This window comes from Euprymna scolopes, chromosome 19, assembly GCF_053919585.1.
Source record: "Euprymna scolopes isolate OS-2025 chromosome 19, ASM5391958v1, whole genome shotgun sequence".
In the NCBI taxonomy this organism is placed as follows: domain Eukaryota; kingdom Metazoa; phylum Mollusca; class Cephalopoda; order Sepiida; family Sepiolidae; genus Euprymna; species Euprymna scolopes.
This window is the reverse complement of record NC_136500.1, coordinates 123,797,150-123,815,661: the sequence shown is the minus strand read 5'-3', so window position 1 is coordinate 123,815,661 and position 18,512 is coordinate 123,797,150. Positions and strand designations below refer to the sequence as shown.

Here is an 18,512-nt window from a genome sequence, read left to right as displayed (position 1 = left end):
TGTGCCGAATTGTTTTTCTATCTAGTTGAGATATTTTTTGTCAATACTTAAAGTTTGTTGCAATTCATTTTGTAAAATTTATTTTTTAAATACCATTTATTAAAAACAATAAAAATATGAAGATTTATTTCGTAAAATTTATTTTTTTAAATACAATTTATTTGTCAATACTTAAGGTGTATTTCAATTTGTTTAGTAAAATTACGTTTTTTTTATATACAATTTATTAAAAAATAAAAAATATGAAGATATTTATTTTGTAAAATTCATTTTTTTTAATACAATTTATTAAAAAATAAAAATATGAAGATACACGTACATCAAATCTGTTGCTAAGGCCGCTGGAAAAATGGTGGGATCTTTCTATCGATCCGGTAGATATCTCACTGCTGATGCTATTCTCTATCTATATAAGAGCCAGGTACGTCCAAGGATGGAATACTGTTGCCACATCTGGGCAGGAGCTGCTAGAAAGGACTTGGCCTGCCTTGATAGAGTTCAAAATAGACTTCAGGCCTCGTAGGGGATGTCCTTTTCTCTTCCTTGCAACCTCTATCTCACAGAAGAGATGTTGCGAGTTTTTCTCTGATGTATCGTTATTTTCATGGAAAGTGTTCGACTGAGCTTCAATCTATGGTCCCCCCTCGCCAAACTTTCACAAGAAACACTCGTCTAGCTGTACACACTATCAATAATTCCCCCCGCTCTTTATCTGTCCCTAAACCTAAATGTAGATTCCATGAACAAAGCTTCTTTCTTAGAACTGCACGCCCGTGGAATTGTCTTCCGTTTTCCTGCTTTCCGGCTGACTACAATATGGTTGTCTTCAAGTCTAACGTAAATAAGTTCTTGATGAGCCGTTCTATATAAGTTATCAAATTTACCAAATTTTCATTACTAATGATTACTATATTGTCCAATTTCTACTGTACACTCTTTAACCCTTATCCTTGAGTGGCCTCTTGGTCTTGATAATGTGGTGATGCCTATGTAAAAAAAAAAAATAAAAAATATGAAGATACGAAAACCAGGTTTGTTTTCGAAGAACATTTCGACCCTTTTACAGTTTAAGGAAACAAAAATATTGAGAAAAATATGAGACATAAGTTGTATGACACCGATAACAAGAATGCCACTTGATTGGATAGTGAAATTGGCGTCATTTTTTAAATAAAATGAAATATTGAAATTGACAATTGTGATAGACATAAAGAAGACCTATCTCAGAAACAGGCGAGAAAAAGAAAAAAAAAAAAAGAGGCCCAAGATGGTGGCTGTTCTCTTTTAAACCCTCCGATCACGCATAGATCTTGAGCAGTCTCCTGTGGTATATGCAAATTGGGTGTGCCCGAAACATTATAAAAGGCGAGTCGCTGGGAGGAGTGAGAGAAGCGCTTAAGACATGTGAATAGAGAACATCAACGTGTATCTCATGCTGTGAACAACAACTCTACTCGACTCAATTTGTGACTAGCGAACTTCTGCTTGACGTTTTAACCAAACAGTTTTGTTGCTTTCCGTTAGACTAAGACTTCTGATACAAGCTATTTCGGCTGTATTCTAATCATGACTCTAAGACAGTTTGACCTCTGACTCATCCCCGAGTTTAGTTGCACAGTAACAGACGTTCCAATAGTAGAATGGCTAGATGATGTCGAGTTAACGTGTGAGTCATGTGAAGTAACCAAGGTGGAGCGAGTACTGCCATTGCGGCTGAAGGGTGCAGCTAGTGAGACATATTGGCAACTCTCAGAGGACCAATACAGTGACCTCGAGGAAATCAAGCATGCCCTTGTAAAGGCTTATGAGACGGATTCATTTACGGCATTGGAACAGTTCACTGCCTGCCACCTTTGGCCAAGGTAGACCATGGATGAGTTTTTGATGGATTTTCAGCAGTTAGCATGCCTGGTAGGTGAAATGCCACCAGAGTGTTGGATAAAGGGCGCCTTCGTGAATGGATTGCCATGCAAAGGGACTTTTGTGAGCTTCAACCCAAATACACAAGCTGTCATGGAAAGAGCTGCTTGAGAGGGCTTGTACCATGCTGATAGATACCAGAGATGAGGAGGTCGTCGCCGTGGTGCAACCTCGAGAGGCAGCATATGCACCTACACTACTGTCTACAGCTAGCGAGAACACCAGAAGTGTTAACTGCTTTAGATGCAGGGGCCCAAACCATTGGGCCCGTGATTGCCTTTTATCATGGTCAATGACCCAGAAGCCTAGCAGACTACGGTGTCATGCAAAAACCGGGGACACCTACCTCGCGCCTGTCCGGTAAACGGGCTAGGGAAAGAAGTTACAATGCCAATCTTCTCCCCAGATCGTCATTAAACAAAATGCTATCTGTGGTGAGTGTACGCGTTAACAGGCGTGAGTGCCACACGCTTGTGGACACAGGTTGCGACACTTGGAAAACGACAAGAACTCCAGTGCTGACTGTAGGCGGAAGCTCATTGTCCTCTTGCGGAGAAGAAGTTATCCACATAAGCATCAGTAGCCTGAAGTAGCCGTACAAGCTCTGATTATGGACAAGGAGCTACTTGGGTATGATCTACTCTTAGGAATGGACGCAATTGTGCAGCTGGGCAGAGTCGTAGTAGATGGAGCCGGGAACGTGGCATTCTCCCAATGTGAAGAGTGCGTTTGCACAGCACTCACCCTAGATACGCTTGATTTTCATACGGAGTTCAACCAGTGCATGAAGTCCTGGACTGTGGCTTGGAAGTAGTCAGGCGAACAACCGCCAGAGAATTTGTTCAATAGAGTGGCAGAGTACAAGATTTCCCTCGGAGCTCGCATAGAGTATGATAGGAAACTACAGACCTGGATCGACAATGGATAGCTGGTTCCTTATCCTAAGAAGGCATTGGGGCCTCCTCTAGAAGTGTAAGCCATGTTTAGTTTCAGAACAGTTTCAGATGATTCGTTGTTCTAAACAAGTTTTGAGAGATGACTGGTTTGCAGTAGACAGAACAATTTCCAATGGTTCGCTGTTACACACAAGTCCTGAGAGGTGACTTGTTTGCAGTAGACAGTTCCACAGAGCAAAATATTCTTACAGTGTCGAGACGAAAAAAACATGTGAAATTGCTACGGAAAAGGTTTAATATTTATGGAGCAATTCTGGTTTCTGATTGGTTGGTAGCAGAACGTGAATTAATTCGATTCGTCAGTTCCTAGCAGCATCGTTTATAAATAGAATCGTCCGACTGTGTGGGATCATACCCCATTATAACACTGTTGTGATGGGATGTCTCCTAGCGGCTTCGGCTGCAGGGAGACAGGGTAGTACAAGTCAAGGGTTCGTCACTTGACACTTAGCCCAACAGGTGAGAGCCCGGGAACCGGCCCAGCACCTGTTGGACTGAGGTACACCACCTGGGTAATACCTAGGAGGTCCACCCTCCTAGGCCTTGCCACCGGGCTTTCCGGTGGGGCAAGTTTATTGCTTGCTGCCTGAGGCGCCCCGACCGGGGAATGCCGACGGGGTTGCTCAGGCAATTTTTAAAATTGCAGGAGTGCCCCTCCTTTAGAGGAGCCTGCAGGGTTCCCACTTTCCAGGCCTTGTGCCAAATATTGCCGATGTGGGCGGCAATTAAATAACTACCCCATTATAACACTGTTGTGATGGGATGTCTCCTAGTGGCTTCGGCTGCAGGGAGACAGGGTAGTACAAGTCAAGGATTCGTCACTTGACACTTAGCCCAACAGGTGAGGGCCCAGGAACCGGCCCAGCACCTGTTGAACTGAGGTACACCGCCTGGGTAATACCTAGGAGGTCCACCCTCCCAGGCCTTGAGACCGGGCTTTCCGGTGGGGCAAGTTTATTGCTTGCTGCCTGAGACGCCCCGACCGGGGAATGCTGACGGGGTTACTCAGGCAATTTTTAAAATTGCAGGAGTGCCCCTCCTTTAGGGGAGCCTACTTTCCGGCCTTGTGCCACATAATGCTGATGTGGGCAGCATTTAAAAAAAATACCCCATTATAACTCCAAAATATTGTAACACCTCCAAAGGGTTTAATTGCACTAATGGCGGTCGTCCAGCCAAACAAACAAAAAGTGAGGCTGGTGCTTGATTATAGGGAGTTAAACAAACACATAGGCCCCTTTACGGCCTGCGTAGATGTGTGCACTGATAAATTACGGGAATGGCGGCAAGCAGGGTCTAGTGTGTGTGTGCTCTATCTTCAAAAGGTGTACATTCTAGTGCATGTACACCAGTCACTATGGCCTTATCAGACAGTTCTGATTAAAGCCCACTCAGGAATGCTGATCACGCTGTGATAATGGTAGAAATCACCCAATTCTCACCCTAAAACTGAAGACCCACTACTCAAAACAATGAGGTATTACAAAAAGGCTGACTGGGAAGCCATCAGGGAACTCATCAGATATGCCCCATGGCGAAATATCTTTTCTCGTCCAGCTGAACAGTGTGTAAATGAGACCATTGAATGGTTCAAAACTGCAATTGAAGCACATGTTTCCACATGGAAATTCTATAGCAAGCCCCACTCTCCCCAATGGTTTACTTCCGCTTATGAAGCTGCCATTGCTTAAAGGCAGCACACGTTTTGCAGATTCAACTGACAGAAGTCAAGTTCAAACAGACAGCAGTATATAGAAGCTAGAAATAATTGTAAGAGAGTGATAGTTAAGACAGTTAGACAGGTTACTCTTAAACCACCAAAAAACGCATTGAAGCACAGAAATTAGGAACTGGTGATTTTTTGAAAATCTTCAACAGTGTAGTAAATAATGGGCAGTCAACGATTTCCCCACTATCAAACAATCATAAGGTTGCTTGTATGGCAACCGACAAGGCTGATCTGCTTGCCAGTCAGTTTACCTGAAACTCCACGCTGGACTTGGCACACCACTCCCTGCCCGACTTTCCTTTGCGGACAGACGCCACACTAGACGATTTGAAAATCACCCCTTCTCAGGTGCATGGTATTATAAAAAACCCAGACACCTCAAAAGCATGTGGACCAGATCTCATCCCGGCTGTGCTATTAAAAAAATGCTCTGCTGAGGTTGCTCCAGTTCTCTCCAAATTTTATAATAAATGCCTTAACGAATCTTGCTTTCCCGACTGCTGGAAAACCGCTTCTGTGGTACCAGTCTTCAAGAATTCTGCTTAAAGAACTGAGCAACTAAATTATCGCCCCATTAGCCAATGGGTAAGAGGGACAGTTTTCCATGTATCAAAATTTCTCCTCCTCCCCTTTTCTCTCATCTTTCTACACGGACGACCACCAAATCTCGTCGTCACTCATTCACTGACAACATATTTATTGGAGACAAAACTGATAGAATGTTGAGGGAAGGCATAATAGAGCCCTCTATATCTCCTTGGCGAGCCCAAGTTTTAGTGACCTCTAACGAGATTAAAAAAAAGAATGGTGGGCGACTACAGCAACACCATAAATAGATTTACAAAACTAGATACCTATCCCATGCTGAACATTAATAAAATGATTGATGATATAGCTCGATACGTTTTTACAACACTCGACCTGAAGTCTGCTTACCATCAAATCCCAATTAGTCATGCTGATTGGAAATACACAGCATTTGAAGTGTTCCGTCTTCAGACCGGGCTCCTTTTTAACAGGGACAAATGCTTTAAGAGCACCGGTGCCTCGTGCCTCGTTCTCATTCATCTCTGTGTGAGTTTTTTCTTATATAGTTTTCTTTCTTATTTCTTCCCTTCCTGATCTTTCTTTAATGGAAAACTTAGCCATTTAGGCATTCCAAATAAAAAAAAAAGGAAAAGTTTCATATTGGTGTTCTTCGAATTCCCACGCGATCTCGTTCTAGTCTCGTTCTGCGATTCTGTCCCTCCTTCCTCCTTTTCACCGCAGAATTTGAAATGACACGGACGGACTTTACTCGACTCCATGAATTGGGCTTTCCCCGTTTAAGCCATGAGGTATGTTCGGAACACCCTATTATTCCTTTACCTGGCTATTCCTTCTATGAAGAACTCGAAACCCTGTTTCTGTTTATTTAATCTAGTGTATGACTTCTATATTTAATTTGTAGAAATTCTAATTTATTCTTTCCTTCACGCGCACAGAACTTATATCTTTTCTCAGACTTCTATTATTTTTATTTCATGGGGGCTTGGGCAGTTTATGCGCCACACTAGAATAATAGACATAACCGCTCCATACTTTCACCTAACGATTTAATAAAAAAGAAAAGACATTTTCTAACCACTCCATACTTTCACCTAACGATTTAATAATAATAAAAAAGAGAAAGGACACTTTTTAGCCGCTCCAGACTTTCACCTAACAATTTAATGGAGAAAAGACACTTTTCTAACTGTTACGGACTTTCACCTAACAGTTGATTGAAAAAGATAAGATATCCCAGAATCTGTTACTTTGGAAGCCTGTCCAAAACATAATTATTTTCATGTATTATTTTCCTTTGTTTAATTATGTTTTCTCCTTTTAACTATTTGTTTTTGTTTCAGATTTTTTACCTAATTAATAAAGCGTTTTCAACATAATAGTTGTTTTCGTTATGTTAATTTGAGTTTATCTGTCTGCCCAACGCACGCTTTCTAAAGTTGACTGCTAGACGGTATTGTAGGTACCTGAAAGCAAGATTCTGAGGAATAACTGCCGCGAGTTCCAGAACATGAAGTAAATGGAAAACCTTACCAATTTATTTGTATCCCTTTTGGCGTCACTAATGGAGTAAGTGTCTTTCAAAGATGCATCGATAGCATTGTAGAAAGAGAAAAATTAACAGACACTTTTGTGTATGTAGATGTCACAATATGCAGAAAGGATAAAAAAGAGCATGACTACAATCTTCAAAGGTTTTATAATGTAGCGAAAAGATACAACATCATGCTTAACCAAAGTAAGAGCATCATTTCTGCTATTTCTATCACACTTCTTGGTTACACAATCCAGAACAACCAAATTGCTCCTGATTACCTGAAGCTAAAACCACTCCTTGAAATGCAACCGCCTCTAAATTTCCGATCTCAAAAACAAATAATTGGTATGTTCCCTTACTATAATAAATTCATTTGTGTAAACATAACACTGAGTTATGTACCCTTAACCCGAGCTCTCCAGGAAGGAGAGAGAAAAGGAACTGTCACGGCGGACCCAATAAAGGTACACATGTACGTCGCTTATCGAGGCTAACTACTGTGTCTTGTTGTCTTTCCCTTATGAGTGAAGTCCTTCCCTCATAATTATACATGGTGTCAGGAGTCGGATAAAAACAAAAATAACGAAACAAAGGAAAAATACAACGACCCATCCTAAAAATAAAACATGAAAATACGTATGAACGATGAAGGACGCACCCTTACCACGTGGTAAACTTTTTTCGTTTCTTTGTTTGTTTTGTTTTTAATATCCAGTCAGTATACATATTCAATACTTTTTGACACTCTAGTTTAACACAAGTATGTCCAACCCAAACGAAGCTTCACCAAAACATACCGAAATCGACCCAATTTCTTTCATGTTACAAATGCAACAACAGCAACTCACCATGTAAGAACAGATGACAAACCTCATGGCACGCCTTCTGCCCACTGGGCAACACGCCCCCACCCCATTGTCGCGCCATTCACGGGTGAAGCCCGAGCGACCAGTAATAGAACCTGACTCGTCAGACAATAAATGGATCATTTTTAAGGATGCATGGATTTGTTATAAGGAGATGACACAACTTAACGACCCCACAGAAATCCGGAATGAGTTACGATCTGCATGCAATTTATCTGTCAATGAGATGTTATTTAATTTTATTGGTCCGGATGCTCTGCATAATGCTACAGAGGAGCAGCTGCTGGAATATATTAAATCCGTTGCCGTGAAAACCGTCCGTCCCGAGTATACTGTCAGCAGTTCTTTGTAATGAGGCAAAGTGATGGGGAGACTATCACATCCTTTATTTCCCGGTTGAAATCACAAGCGATGCTCTGCGCTTTCAATTGTGGCAACCAGCAATGTACAATGTCATTTTCCGAAGGCATGATCAAATCTCAAATCATTGCCGGATTACGGGACACCTCCCACCAGAGCAAAATTTTAGCAGAGATTACGTCCCTGCCAACTCTAAATGACTTAACTAGACGTCTCTTGACTCTAGAATCTACCGGCAGAGCATCAAATCACTTCCGACCAGCAGAGATCACACAAGTGGCCCAATTTAAATCTGCGTCATCAAGAAAGTTTCCACCACCAGACAAGACCAAAAATGATAATGGCAAATGCAAAGGTTGTGGACACAAGGCACACCCAAAAGGACGAAGACAATGCCCCGCTTGGGGCAAATCATGCCACAAATGTGGCAAAGAGAACCACTTCTCAACCACATGCCATGGCACAGCATCGTCAAATGCCATAATGGGAGACTACCCAAATGACAGCCAAGATGAAGATTCTTCGTTCATATCGACAATGACTGTGCAACCTAAATGACTAGAGGAAGAAGAGGGGATCCCGCATGGGTCATGGACCAACAACAAGTTCACACCAAGCCGACCAGAGCCACCTCCATTTTTCAATGTTACTATCACATTAGATACAAAGGCCCACCAACATCTCGGACGATTCAGACATATAAATATGAAACACCAACCCGTCCAATTGCTCGCTTTGGCAGACACAGGAGCTCAGACAAGTACAGCTGGTGTGGACTTATTGAACAATCTGGGGTGCACTTCTGAACATCTGCTGCGCACCAGACATTGGTTACGTGCCGTTAATGATGACAACCTGCCCATTAAGGGGACCTTAATTGCCACGATGTCACTTGGTAAGGCAACATGTTCGGAGGTGATATACATCAGCCCAAGGGTTAAGGGCCTGTATATATCACAAACGGCCCTGAAAAAACTCAAAATTATCAACGACGATTTTCCAGCACAAATAAATAGTCTGGTAGCTACAACGAAGATGGACCACAAACCAACTGACCGAATGTTAGCCCCATGCGGATGCCCATACAGATCACCCCGCCCACCACTGCCAGACAAGCTCCCGTTTCCTGCCACACCGGAATATCGAGGAGAGATAGAGAGCTGGATCAAATGCTATTTTGCTAGCAGTGCATTTAATACATGTACACACCAGAAATTGCAGACCATGACCGGAGAACCGCTTACTATCACATTCCTCGACAACCACCAACCTAAGGCTGTTCACAAACCAATCCCTGTCCCTCACCACTGGAAAGAAGCTGTCAAATCCCAGCTTGATGCAGACGTAGCACTGAACATCATTGAACCAGTGCCAGCAGGGACACCAACGACATGGTGTTTGAGAATGATCACCGTACCCAAAAAAGATGGCAGCCCACGTAGAACGGTCGACCTCCAAAATTTAAATGCAATGACAAGACGAGAAATACACCACACACCCTCCCCATTCAATCTTGTCAATACGATACCCTCAGGAAAAAAGAAAACTATTCTGGATGCCTGGAACGGATATCACAGTGTTCCTCTGGCTGTAAAGGCACGGGATGCCACCACTTTCATAACAGAATGGGGCAGATACAGGTATTTGCGAGCCCCCCAAGGTTTCCAAGCGTCCAATGATGGTTACACAAAGAGATTCGACACCATTACAGAAGGTTTCCCTCGTGTTGCTCGCTGTGTGGACGACTCTATCTTGTGGGATGATGATATGGCACTATCCTTTTGGCACACCGTTAGATACATCATACTATATGCTGAAAATGGAATAGTATTTAACTCAGAAAAATTCCAATTCGCAAAAGACAATGTAGAGTTTGCTGGCTTCGACATCAGCTTAACAGGGTACAAACTATCTAAAAAATTACTTGAGGGCATCAGAAACTTCCCATCACCGACAAACATTACAGGAGTTAAATCTTTCTTTGGTTTGATTAACCAAGTTTCATATGCGTTTGCCCAAGCACCCATCATGTCACCCTTCAGAGAACTACTGAAACATAACAGCAGGTTTTACTGGGACGATACATTGGAACAACTCTTCCAGCAATCCAAGGAAACAATCCTAGAAAACATCCGGGATGACGTTCGAACATTCGAAATAAATCGCCCAACATGTCTGACTACAGACTGGAGTCGAACAGGAATAGGATTTACCCTACTCCAAAAACATTGTGCATGCCCGTCCACAATGGACCACCGTTGTGGGCCAGGACATTGGAAAGTTGTATATGCTGGCTCCCGATTCACTAGACCTGCTGAGAACCGGTATGCACCAATTGAAGGGGAAGCTTTAGCTATAAAGTTTGGATTGGAAAGCTGCAAAATGTTTGTTTTAGGCTGCCCCCACCTGATACTTGCTATTGATCACAAACCCCTTGTGCCGATATTCAATGATCGCAGCTTGGACGAAATAAAAAATCCCAGGATTTTAGATATCAGAGAGCAGACCCTGATGTACCAGTTCAGGGCCATATCAATACCAGGCGACGCCAATGGTGGAGCAAATGCCATGTCCCGTATCCCTACACATACCACCAAGGTCGCAGCAGCGGAATTGGATAGCATGGAAGAAGCGTTGCAAGCTGGAATAGAATCCCGATACAACCAAGAAACATCTCCTATCAAGATGGTGCGCATACAGCAAGAAGCCGCGATGGATCACCAATACATGAACCTCGTGGAAACAATAGAACAAGGATTCCCTGAACACAAGGATCTTCTACAGCCAAATATTAAAGAGTTTTGGAATATGCGAAGCGACCTATACACAGTTCAGTCTCTAGTATTCAAGGAAGGCCGCATATTAATTCCAAAAAAACCTACGTCGCGAACTCATCGACCAACTCCATGTTGGCCACCAGGGGGTCAACAGTATGAGAAGCAACGCCAGACAACGTTTTTTTGGCCTGGTATGGGAGCACAATTGCAGGAAAAGCGCAATCAGTGCAAGCGCTGTAACGAAATTGCCCCATCAAACCATAAAAAACCTGCAATGGAGCCTGTCCACCCAGAATACCCTTTCCAGTCGACAGTAACAGATATTTTCAACATGGCGGGACGGAAATATATGATATATGCTGACAGATATTCAGGTTGGACAGAGGTATCTTCAATGCAACAAGACGCCAGGATCTTCACAGTATGCAACATCTTACGCAGGTATTTTGTGAATTATGGTGTGCCGGAGGAAATTGCTTGTGACGGTGGACCCCCATACAACTCTGATGCGTGGAGGACATTTCTCAAAACATGGGGCATATCCCTCCGAGTCTCGTCGGCATATTATCCACAAAGCAATGGCAGAGCTGAGGCAGCTGTCAAGCATATGAAGAGGATATTAACAACAAATGTTAGCCCCAATGGTTCACTGGATACGGATGAAGTGGCAAAAGCACTGCTACTCCATCGCAACACACCACCACCTGACATAGGTGCGTCACCATCAGAACTTCTATTCGCTCGTCCCCTGAATGACCACTTACCAAACCCCACAAAATTTCGCCGTGAATGGTTAGAACTCGCCGACATGCGCGAGAGGGCCATTAACCAGCGTTTCCTCCACAACATGAAACACACTGAAAACAGGCAACAACTCAACCCACTAAGAATTGGGGAACATGTGTCAATTCAAAACCAACATGGACACAAACCACTGCGCTGGGATAACACCGGCACGATTGTTGAAACTCTCCCCCACAGACAATACCGTGTATTAGTTGATGGCAGCAGAAGAACCACACTCCGAAACCGCCGTTACTTTCGCAAAATAAGCACGGATAGCCGCAACCTGGCTCATGATGACACCCTACCAGATGACCTACCAAACAGAATCAGGATCCATTCCCCACAGTTACCTACAAACTCAAACCCAGTACGCCCAGACAGCAAACAACACCCTCAAATACAAATAATACCAACCCCACCTTCCACACCAGGTACTCAAATAAAGAATGAACCCCTGAAAATGACAGATACAGGGCAGAATGAAAGATCTGAAGCTAGGTCTAGACCTATCCGTAACAGACGATTACCGTCTAGATTTAAGGACTTCCAGCTTGGATGATAATAATAATAATAATAGTGGTAATAATAATAATGATAATAATAAAAAAAAGACTTTAAATAATAAAAAAATAAATAAATAAAAATAACATGTAAACATAACACTGAGTTATGTACCCTTAACCCGAGCTCTCCAGGAAGGAGAGAGAAAAGGAACTGTCATGGCGGACCCAATAAAGGTACACATGTACGTCGCTTATCGAGGCTAACTACTGTGTCTTGTTGTCTTTCCCTTATGAGTGAAGTCCTTCCCTCATAATTATACAATTTGAAACTTTTCTGATAAGATACTGCCTCTCAACCATAACAAGGAGTGTCCACTGCCCCCGTCTATTTATAATTTTTTTTCAGATGCTGAAGACCGACTTAAGAAATGCTACCCTTATAACTGTTGACCCGGATAAAGAATTTGTAGTAGAAACTGATGCCAGTAATTACTGCATTGCTGCTACTCAAAACCAACAGGGTAGACCTGTTGTATTCTTTTCTCGGACACTAAACCCGAATGAGATTAGGCATCATGCTGTCGAAAAAGAAGCTGCTGCAATTGTCGAAGCTCTCCGAAAGTGGCGACATTTCCTACTCAGGAGACATTTCAAAGTTATTACAGATCAAAAAAGCATCAGTTTTATGTTTGATAATAAAGAGGAAATCTAAAATTAAAAATTATAAGATATGTCGTTGGCGGATCGAACTGTCACAATTCAAATTCAGTATTGTTTACTGCCCAGGAACGGAAAATACAGCTGCTGACACAATTTCTCGCATCTCTGCATTAACGCATACTTTGCAAGACCTCCACGACTTGCATGTTACAATATGCCATTCTGGTGTCACGCGACTCGGCCACTTCATCAGAACAAGAAACCTTCCTTTCTCTTTAGAACAAATTAAAATATATAACAGACTCGTGATCCTCCTATCAGTATCTGAAACCTAAATTTGCCAGTTGTAACAAAGGAACACTCATACAGGCTATACTACCCTTCCAGCGACTAAACATCGACTTTAAAGGCCCTTTACCTACTTCTGTGCGTGGTAAGAAATATTTACCCACTATAATTGATGAATATACTCACTTTCCCTTTGCCTTCCCTTGTAAGGATATGACTAGCAAAACTGTGATCCACTGCCTAAACCAACTATTTTCAATTTTTGGTATGCCCAATATGATACACACTGACCGGGCTGCCGACTTCCTTGCAGGAGAAATCAAAGATTACTTCACCTCTAAAACAAGTAGACACCAGCTTGAGGGCAATGGGCAAGTTGAGAAACTCAATAGAATTTTATGGAAGGTTATCCAAACGACCTTACACTCTAGCAACATAAAACTGCCCCATTGCAAAGATATATTACCAAATGCTCTCCATTCAATTAGGTCGTTACTATGCACTGCCACTAATATGACCCCTCATGACAGAATATTCAAATATAGTCATAAATCTTCCCCCGGAACTTCTGTTCCCACTTGGGCGAACCCTGGCCCAATATATGTCAGAAACCATACTAAGTCTAATAAGCTCGACCATCCAGTAACCTCTGCTACCCTATTAGACATCAACCCCTACTATGCTCATGTACGACTACCATCTGGTGGGGAAACTACCTGCCTCTTAACTCCTCAAATCAAGAAGATCAACACAATGAAAACAATTCTGCAAGCCCTGAAGCCCCTAAAGAACCGCCACCTGACGAAAACAATACCTACGTGAAGAAGAAGAATCCCTTACCTGATCCTGAAAATATCGATGCTCTCCAAGATGTGGACGCTGAGGACCAAAATCCCTGTGAGTCAGTGTGACGATTTCCAAGTAAATATAAGGACTTCTTAACCTAGTACTGAACAGACTAAATTTAACTTCTGTAATTCCATACTTAATTATTGTTGAAGGGGAAAATGTTAGAATAAATTGCTTTGACTCTTCCGGAAATAAAGGATCGTAGTTATTCCCCTTGGCTGGAATGAAGGATTCCGCCATATTGATTTCTCGAAAACACGTGTATATTTTTAAGTTGATAAAACCTTTACGAAAGGCATTCCTGTTTACTCGTCTTTTATCTCTACTTATCATTTCATAGGGGAAACCCTTCATAGTGAGACAATTACTATTTTTTGGGATACTGCCAGAGTTCCGCTTTTTTACCCTTGTTTTAGGGAAGCTGGGTTAACCCCATATTAAAAACGACCTTGTGTCTAATTTGCTTTCGTGGGGAAGCAAATAAATACAACTAACGCTGCAGGCAATAAACATAATGACGTAAAATGAAATTTGTTTGTCAAAAAAAAAAAAAAAAAAAAAAAATTACGACGTGCCCCAGCGTCTTATAAACACCCCAACCTCCCCATGTTAAGAATAAACACGCCCTAACCTCGGAAGCCTTTCTTAACGTGGGGAGGTTTAGTGGTGTTTGTTCTGAAAGCCGTTCTTAACATCGGGTGGTTGAGGGTGTTTATACTACGCTGGGGCAGGTCGTAAAAACACGAAAAAAAAAACCCAACTGTTTACTATTGTCAGTTTAAATATCGTTTCATTAATCTTTATTTGTTTGTAAAAAAAAAAAAAAAATCTATTTTCTACTGTTGTCAATTTCCATAGTCATTTCTACTTAACTTTACTTGTTTGTCATTTTATTTATAAAAATTATGCGGAAATGATTCAATAAAAAAAAAACATCTAAACTGCTAAAAATAATTTTTTTTAAAATCCTGTATTTAATAAAAACTATTTAATAAAAAAAATCTGTTTTCTAATATTGTCAATTTTAATATTTCACTTTATTTATGAAATGACGCCAATTTACTTATCCAATCTGTTGGGAAACGTGCGACTTACCTAATTAGCACGTGTGCATAATTCAATGGGTTGGTCGTGGAATGAAATGAATGAAGAAGAAAGAAACAAAAATGGTTGCCTTATCTCTTTATATGCCTGCAATGTGACCACCCGATATGCAAATGAGATGTTCCTGGTTGGAGATAAAAGAGGGTTGATTTTTGAGAGGGTCGTTCACTTTGAAGTTGGATTTCAAAGCAATAAGTTGAATTAGCAGAAGTACGTTGGGAGTTGAGAGAAGGTGCGTTTGCGTTACGTGTACAGAAGTTGGAAGTTTGGACAAAAGTGTTAACCTTACCCAGGAAATTATTGGTGTGACGGGCGGAAGAAATAAAACTCGTTATTGAGTTATAAGCTATTTCGGCTCTCGGTGTGCGGTGACTCGAAAGGCAGAAAATGGACAGATTCGACTTTCGCTTGATACCCGAGTTTGATGGATCTACCACTGGACCATCTATCGTCAAATGGGTGGAAAAGGCTGAGAAGATCTATACACTGTGCAGAATTAAAGAACCAGCCACAGTCATTCCTTTGAGGTTAACCGGAGGGGCCTATGCAGTTTACCAGCAACTCTGAGGTGAACCAGACTGGGATACAATCAAACACAGCCTGTATACAGCATTTGGCACATGGCAACAGTTCACGAGCCGGCGACTTCACCCCAAGGAAACCGTTGATGTGTACTTAGCCGGCCTACGAAAGTTGTCGGTACCATTTGGTTGGGTTAATGATAAGATATTAAGATGTGCCTTTTTAATAGGCTTACCTGAGGAGGTCAGCAAACTGTTGCGGGCATCGTCACGAATTGATGAATTGACAACAGCCCAAGCTCGAAACATCTGTAAGGAACAGGAGTCAATTGCAATAGCAACTAGCATTCAACATGCAACAGTCGAACCACATGGGTGGAAAAGGCTGAAAAGATCTATACACTGTGCAGAATTAAAGAACCAGCCACAGTCATTCCTATGAGGTTAACCGGAGGGGCCTATGCAGTCTACCAGCAACTTGGAGATGAACCAGACTGGGATACAATCAAACACAGCCTGTATACAGCGTTTGGTACAGATCCGTTTGTTGCATGGCAACAGTTCACGAGCCGGCGACTTCACCCCAAGGAAACCGACTTACGAAAGTTGTCGGTACCATTTGGTGGGGTTAATGATAAGATATTAAGATGTGCCTTTTTAGTAGACTTACCTGAGGAGGTTAGCAAACTGTTGCGGGCATCGTCACGAATTGATGAAGTGACAACAGACGAATTATTAGCCCGAGCTTGAAACATCTGTAAGGAACAGGAGCTAATTGTAGTAGCAACTAGCATTCAACATGCAACAGTCGAACCGCATGGAAGCAATGTAGATTCTCTCTCAGGTAGTAATAAGCGTGTAGGCCCAGTGTGCTATAAATGTGGGGAGGCCAATCATTTTGCTAAGGATTGCCGGAGTGATAGGAGGTGTGTATATCCACGAGCACAGAGAACAGTACAATGCTATCGCTGCAATAAGTATGGGCACATATCTTGCAACTGTTCGGGAAACGACGTTGGGGGCAAGGTACTATCGCCACCCTTGCCCCTTGCCAACCAATAAACACAGGATTACCTGTCATTGGCGTTAAAATTAATGATGTGCAGTGTTCAGCACTCATAGACACGGGGTGTTCCCGGTCTATAGTTAGTGCACATTACTGTCAGATGTGGGGGGGGGGCAACCAGTCGCTATTATGACGATCAATGGTTTATCCCGAGCATATTGTGGTGAAGGGATGATTACGATCTGTACTGAGAAGGGTGACACAGCCAAAGTTGATGTTCTGGTGATGCAAGAAAAACCCCTTGGCTGTGACATGTTGATTGGAATTGATGCAATACAAGCACTAGGAGGTGTCATAATCACAGCGACTGGAGGTGTAATGCTTGGAGAAGGGAAAGGAAGTCTGTGCAGCCATGTCTATTGAAGAAAAGGACTTCTGTGCTACGTTTGACGACAACGAAAAGGCGTGGACTGCAAAGTGGAAATGGACTATGAGCCAGGCACCAGATCGGCTGTGCAACACCATTCCAGAGTATGCAGTTTCCACAAAGAATAGGGCCGCATATGAAGAAGAACTTCAGATGTGGATTGATAACGGATGGTTAATACCGTATCCACAGGAACGTCTGGGATCACCCAAAGGATTAATTCCGCTCATGACTGTTGAACAACCTACTAAAGACAAAATTTGGCCCGTAATGGATTACCGAGAATTGAATCAACATGTTGATGCTTTCACTGGAAACGCAGATATGTGCGCTGCTAAACTAAGAAAGTGGCGTCAGAAAGGGAGTAATGTAGCACTGCTAGATTTAAAGAGAGCCTACCTGCAGATACGTGTCCATGAGTCATTATGGCCATTTCAGACAGTGATAATCAAGGGAAAACGATATTGTTTGACACGTTTAGGTTTTGGTCTAAACGTAGCACCCTTAATAATGACAACTATTATTAAAACTGTTTTGATGCAGGATGAGACCACAGCAAAAGCTGCTTCAGCTTACATTGACGACATCTACGTTAATGAGGATATAATGTCTGCAGATGTGGTTCGAGCAAAACTGGAATCGTTTGGGTTAATAAGCAAAGACCCTAAGCGCCTAAAGGACGGGGTGCCCATGTTAGGCCTAGAGCCAAAACTACTCGATCAAATTAAGTTAAATTTTTTTCCGGAGATCTTCAGTTCAAAACGGATACCTACAATATAACCTTCTTTTTTTTTTTTTTCGATATTTTCATTTTTTTATGTATTGATTAAATTGTACAAGTACCCCTTAAACTGCAAGAGGGCCAACATTTCATTATTTTTTTTAATTCCATATTTACTGTCACGTGTCATATCTCCACAACGTTACGATCAGACGAGACACGCCTATACCCCGCATCATCGAAACAACCACGTCTTAACAGACGAGCCGTCTCTAAACCTTGCTCTCGCCTGTAGACGACCCTTACAACCCGACAAGACTTTATTGTGACTATTACGGATGCCGGGAAATGATCCAAACAATACCTCATCTGATTTGTGGTAAATAAATATATGTTTAACTTACTCAGTTATCGTATTCTTGTTTTTGCAACCATGTGCATTTTCTCGACCACAATATATAGAATATAACACATCCAAGATGAGAACAGTAGTCCTAAGTATATTGTCAAAAATTTAAAAAAACAAAACTTCTGTATATATTATTTTAAATAAAAACTATTTTTAAAAAGTTCTGTTTGTAATGTTTACTTTTGAAAGATAGCTCTGCTTATTTAAAACTGTTAACTTCTGAAATACCGATATTGTTGTTTACGTATTGTTTACGTAGTAACATATCGGTGATTAGGAGGAATTTTATTCTTTTTATGCGATATAAGAATTGAGAGTATTTTTTCACTCAATCTTCAATCTTGCCACAGGAACTTCGGTCTGGGAAGCAAAACAATTTTACATTAGTAAACGATTTTCAAATGACACCGGTTTTGGTCGCCTATTGTTCCGTTACACCCGTCTAATAAGACGTGTGAAACAGTTTCGCTATTTTTTTTTTTTTATGAGTATTATTTGGATTATTCTGAGGTAATGTCCTAAATTAGCATTGCTAAGAATTTTTTAA

General features: G+C 41.8%; 1 protein-coding gene across 1 annotated transcript; it reads right to left on the bottom strand.

Moving 5' to 3' along the window:
• Positions 1 to 276: 276 nt before the first annotated feature.
• Positions 277 to 14,586, bottom strand: LOC145240178 (uncharacterized). The gene is made up of 2 exons (XM_080103764.1): positions 13,769 to 14,586; positions 277 to 986 (listed from the first exon to the last, which is right to left on the bottom strand). The coding sequence occupies exons 1-2, from the start codon at positions 14,129 to 14,131 to the stop codon at positions 945 to 947; spliced, it is 405 nt and encodes a 134-aa protein (XP_079959890.1). The 5' UTR covers positions 14,132 to 14,586; the 3' UTR covers positions 277 to 944.
• Between the last annotated feature and the right edge of the window lie 3,926 nt (positions 14,587 to 18,512).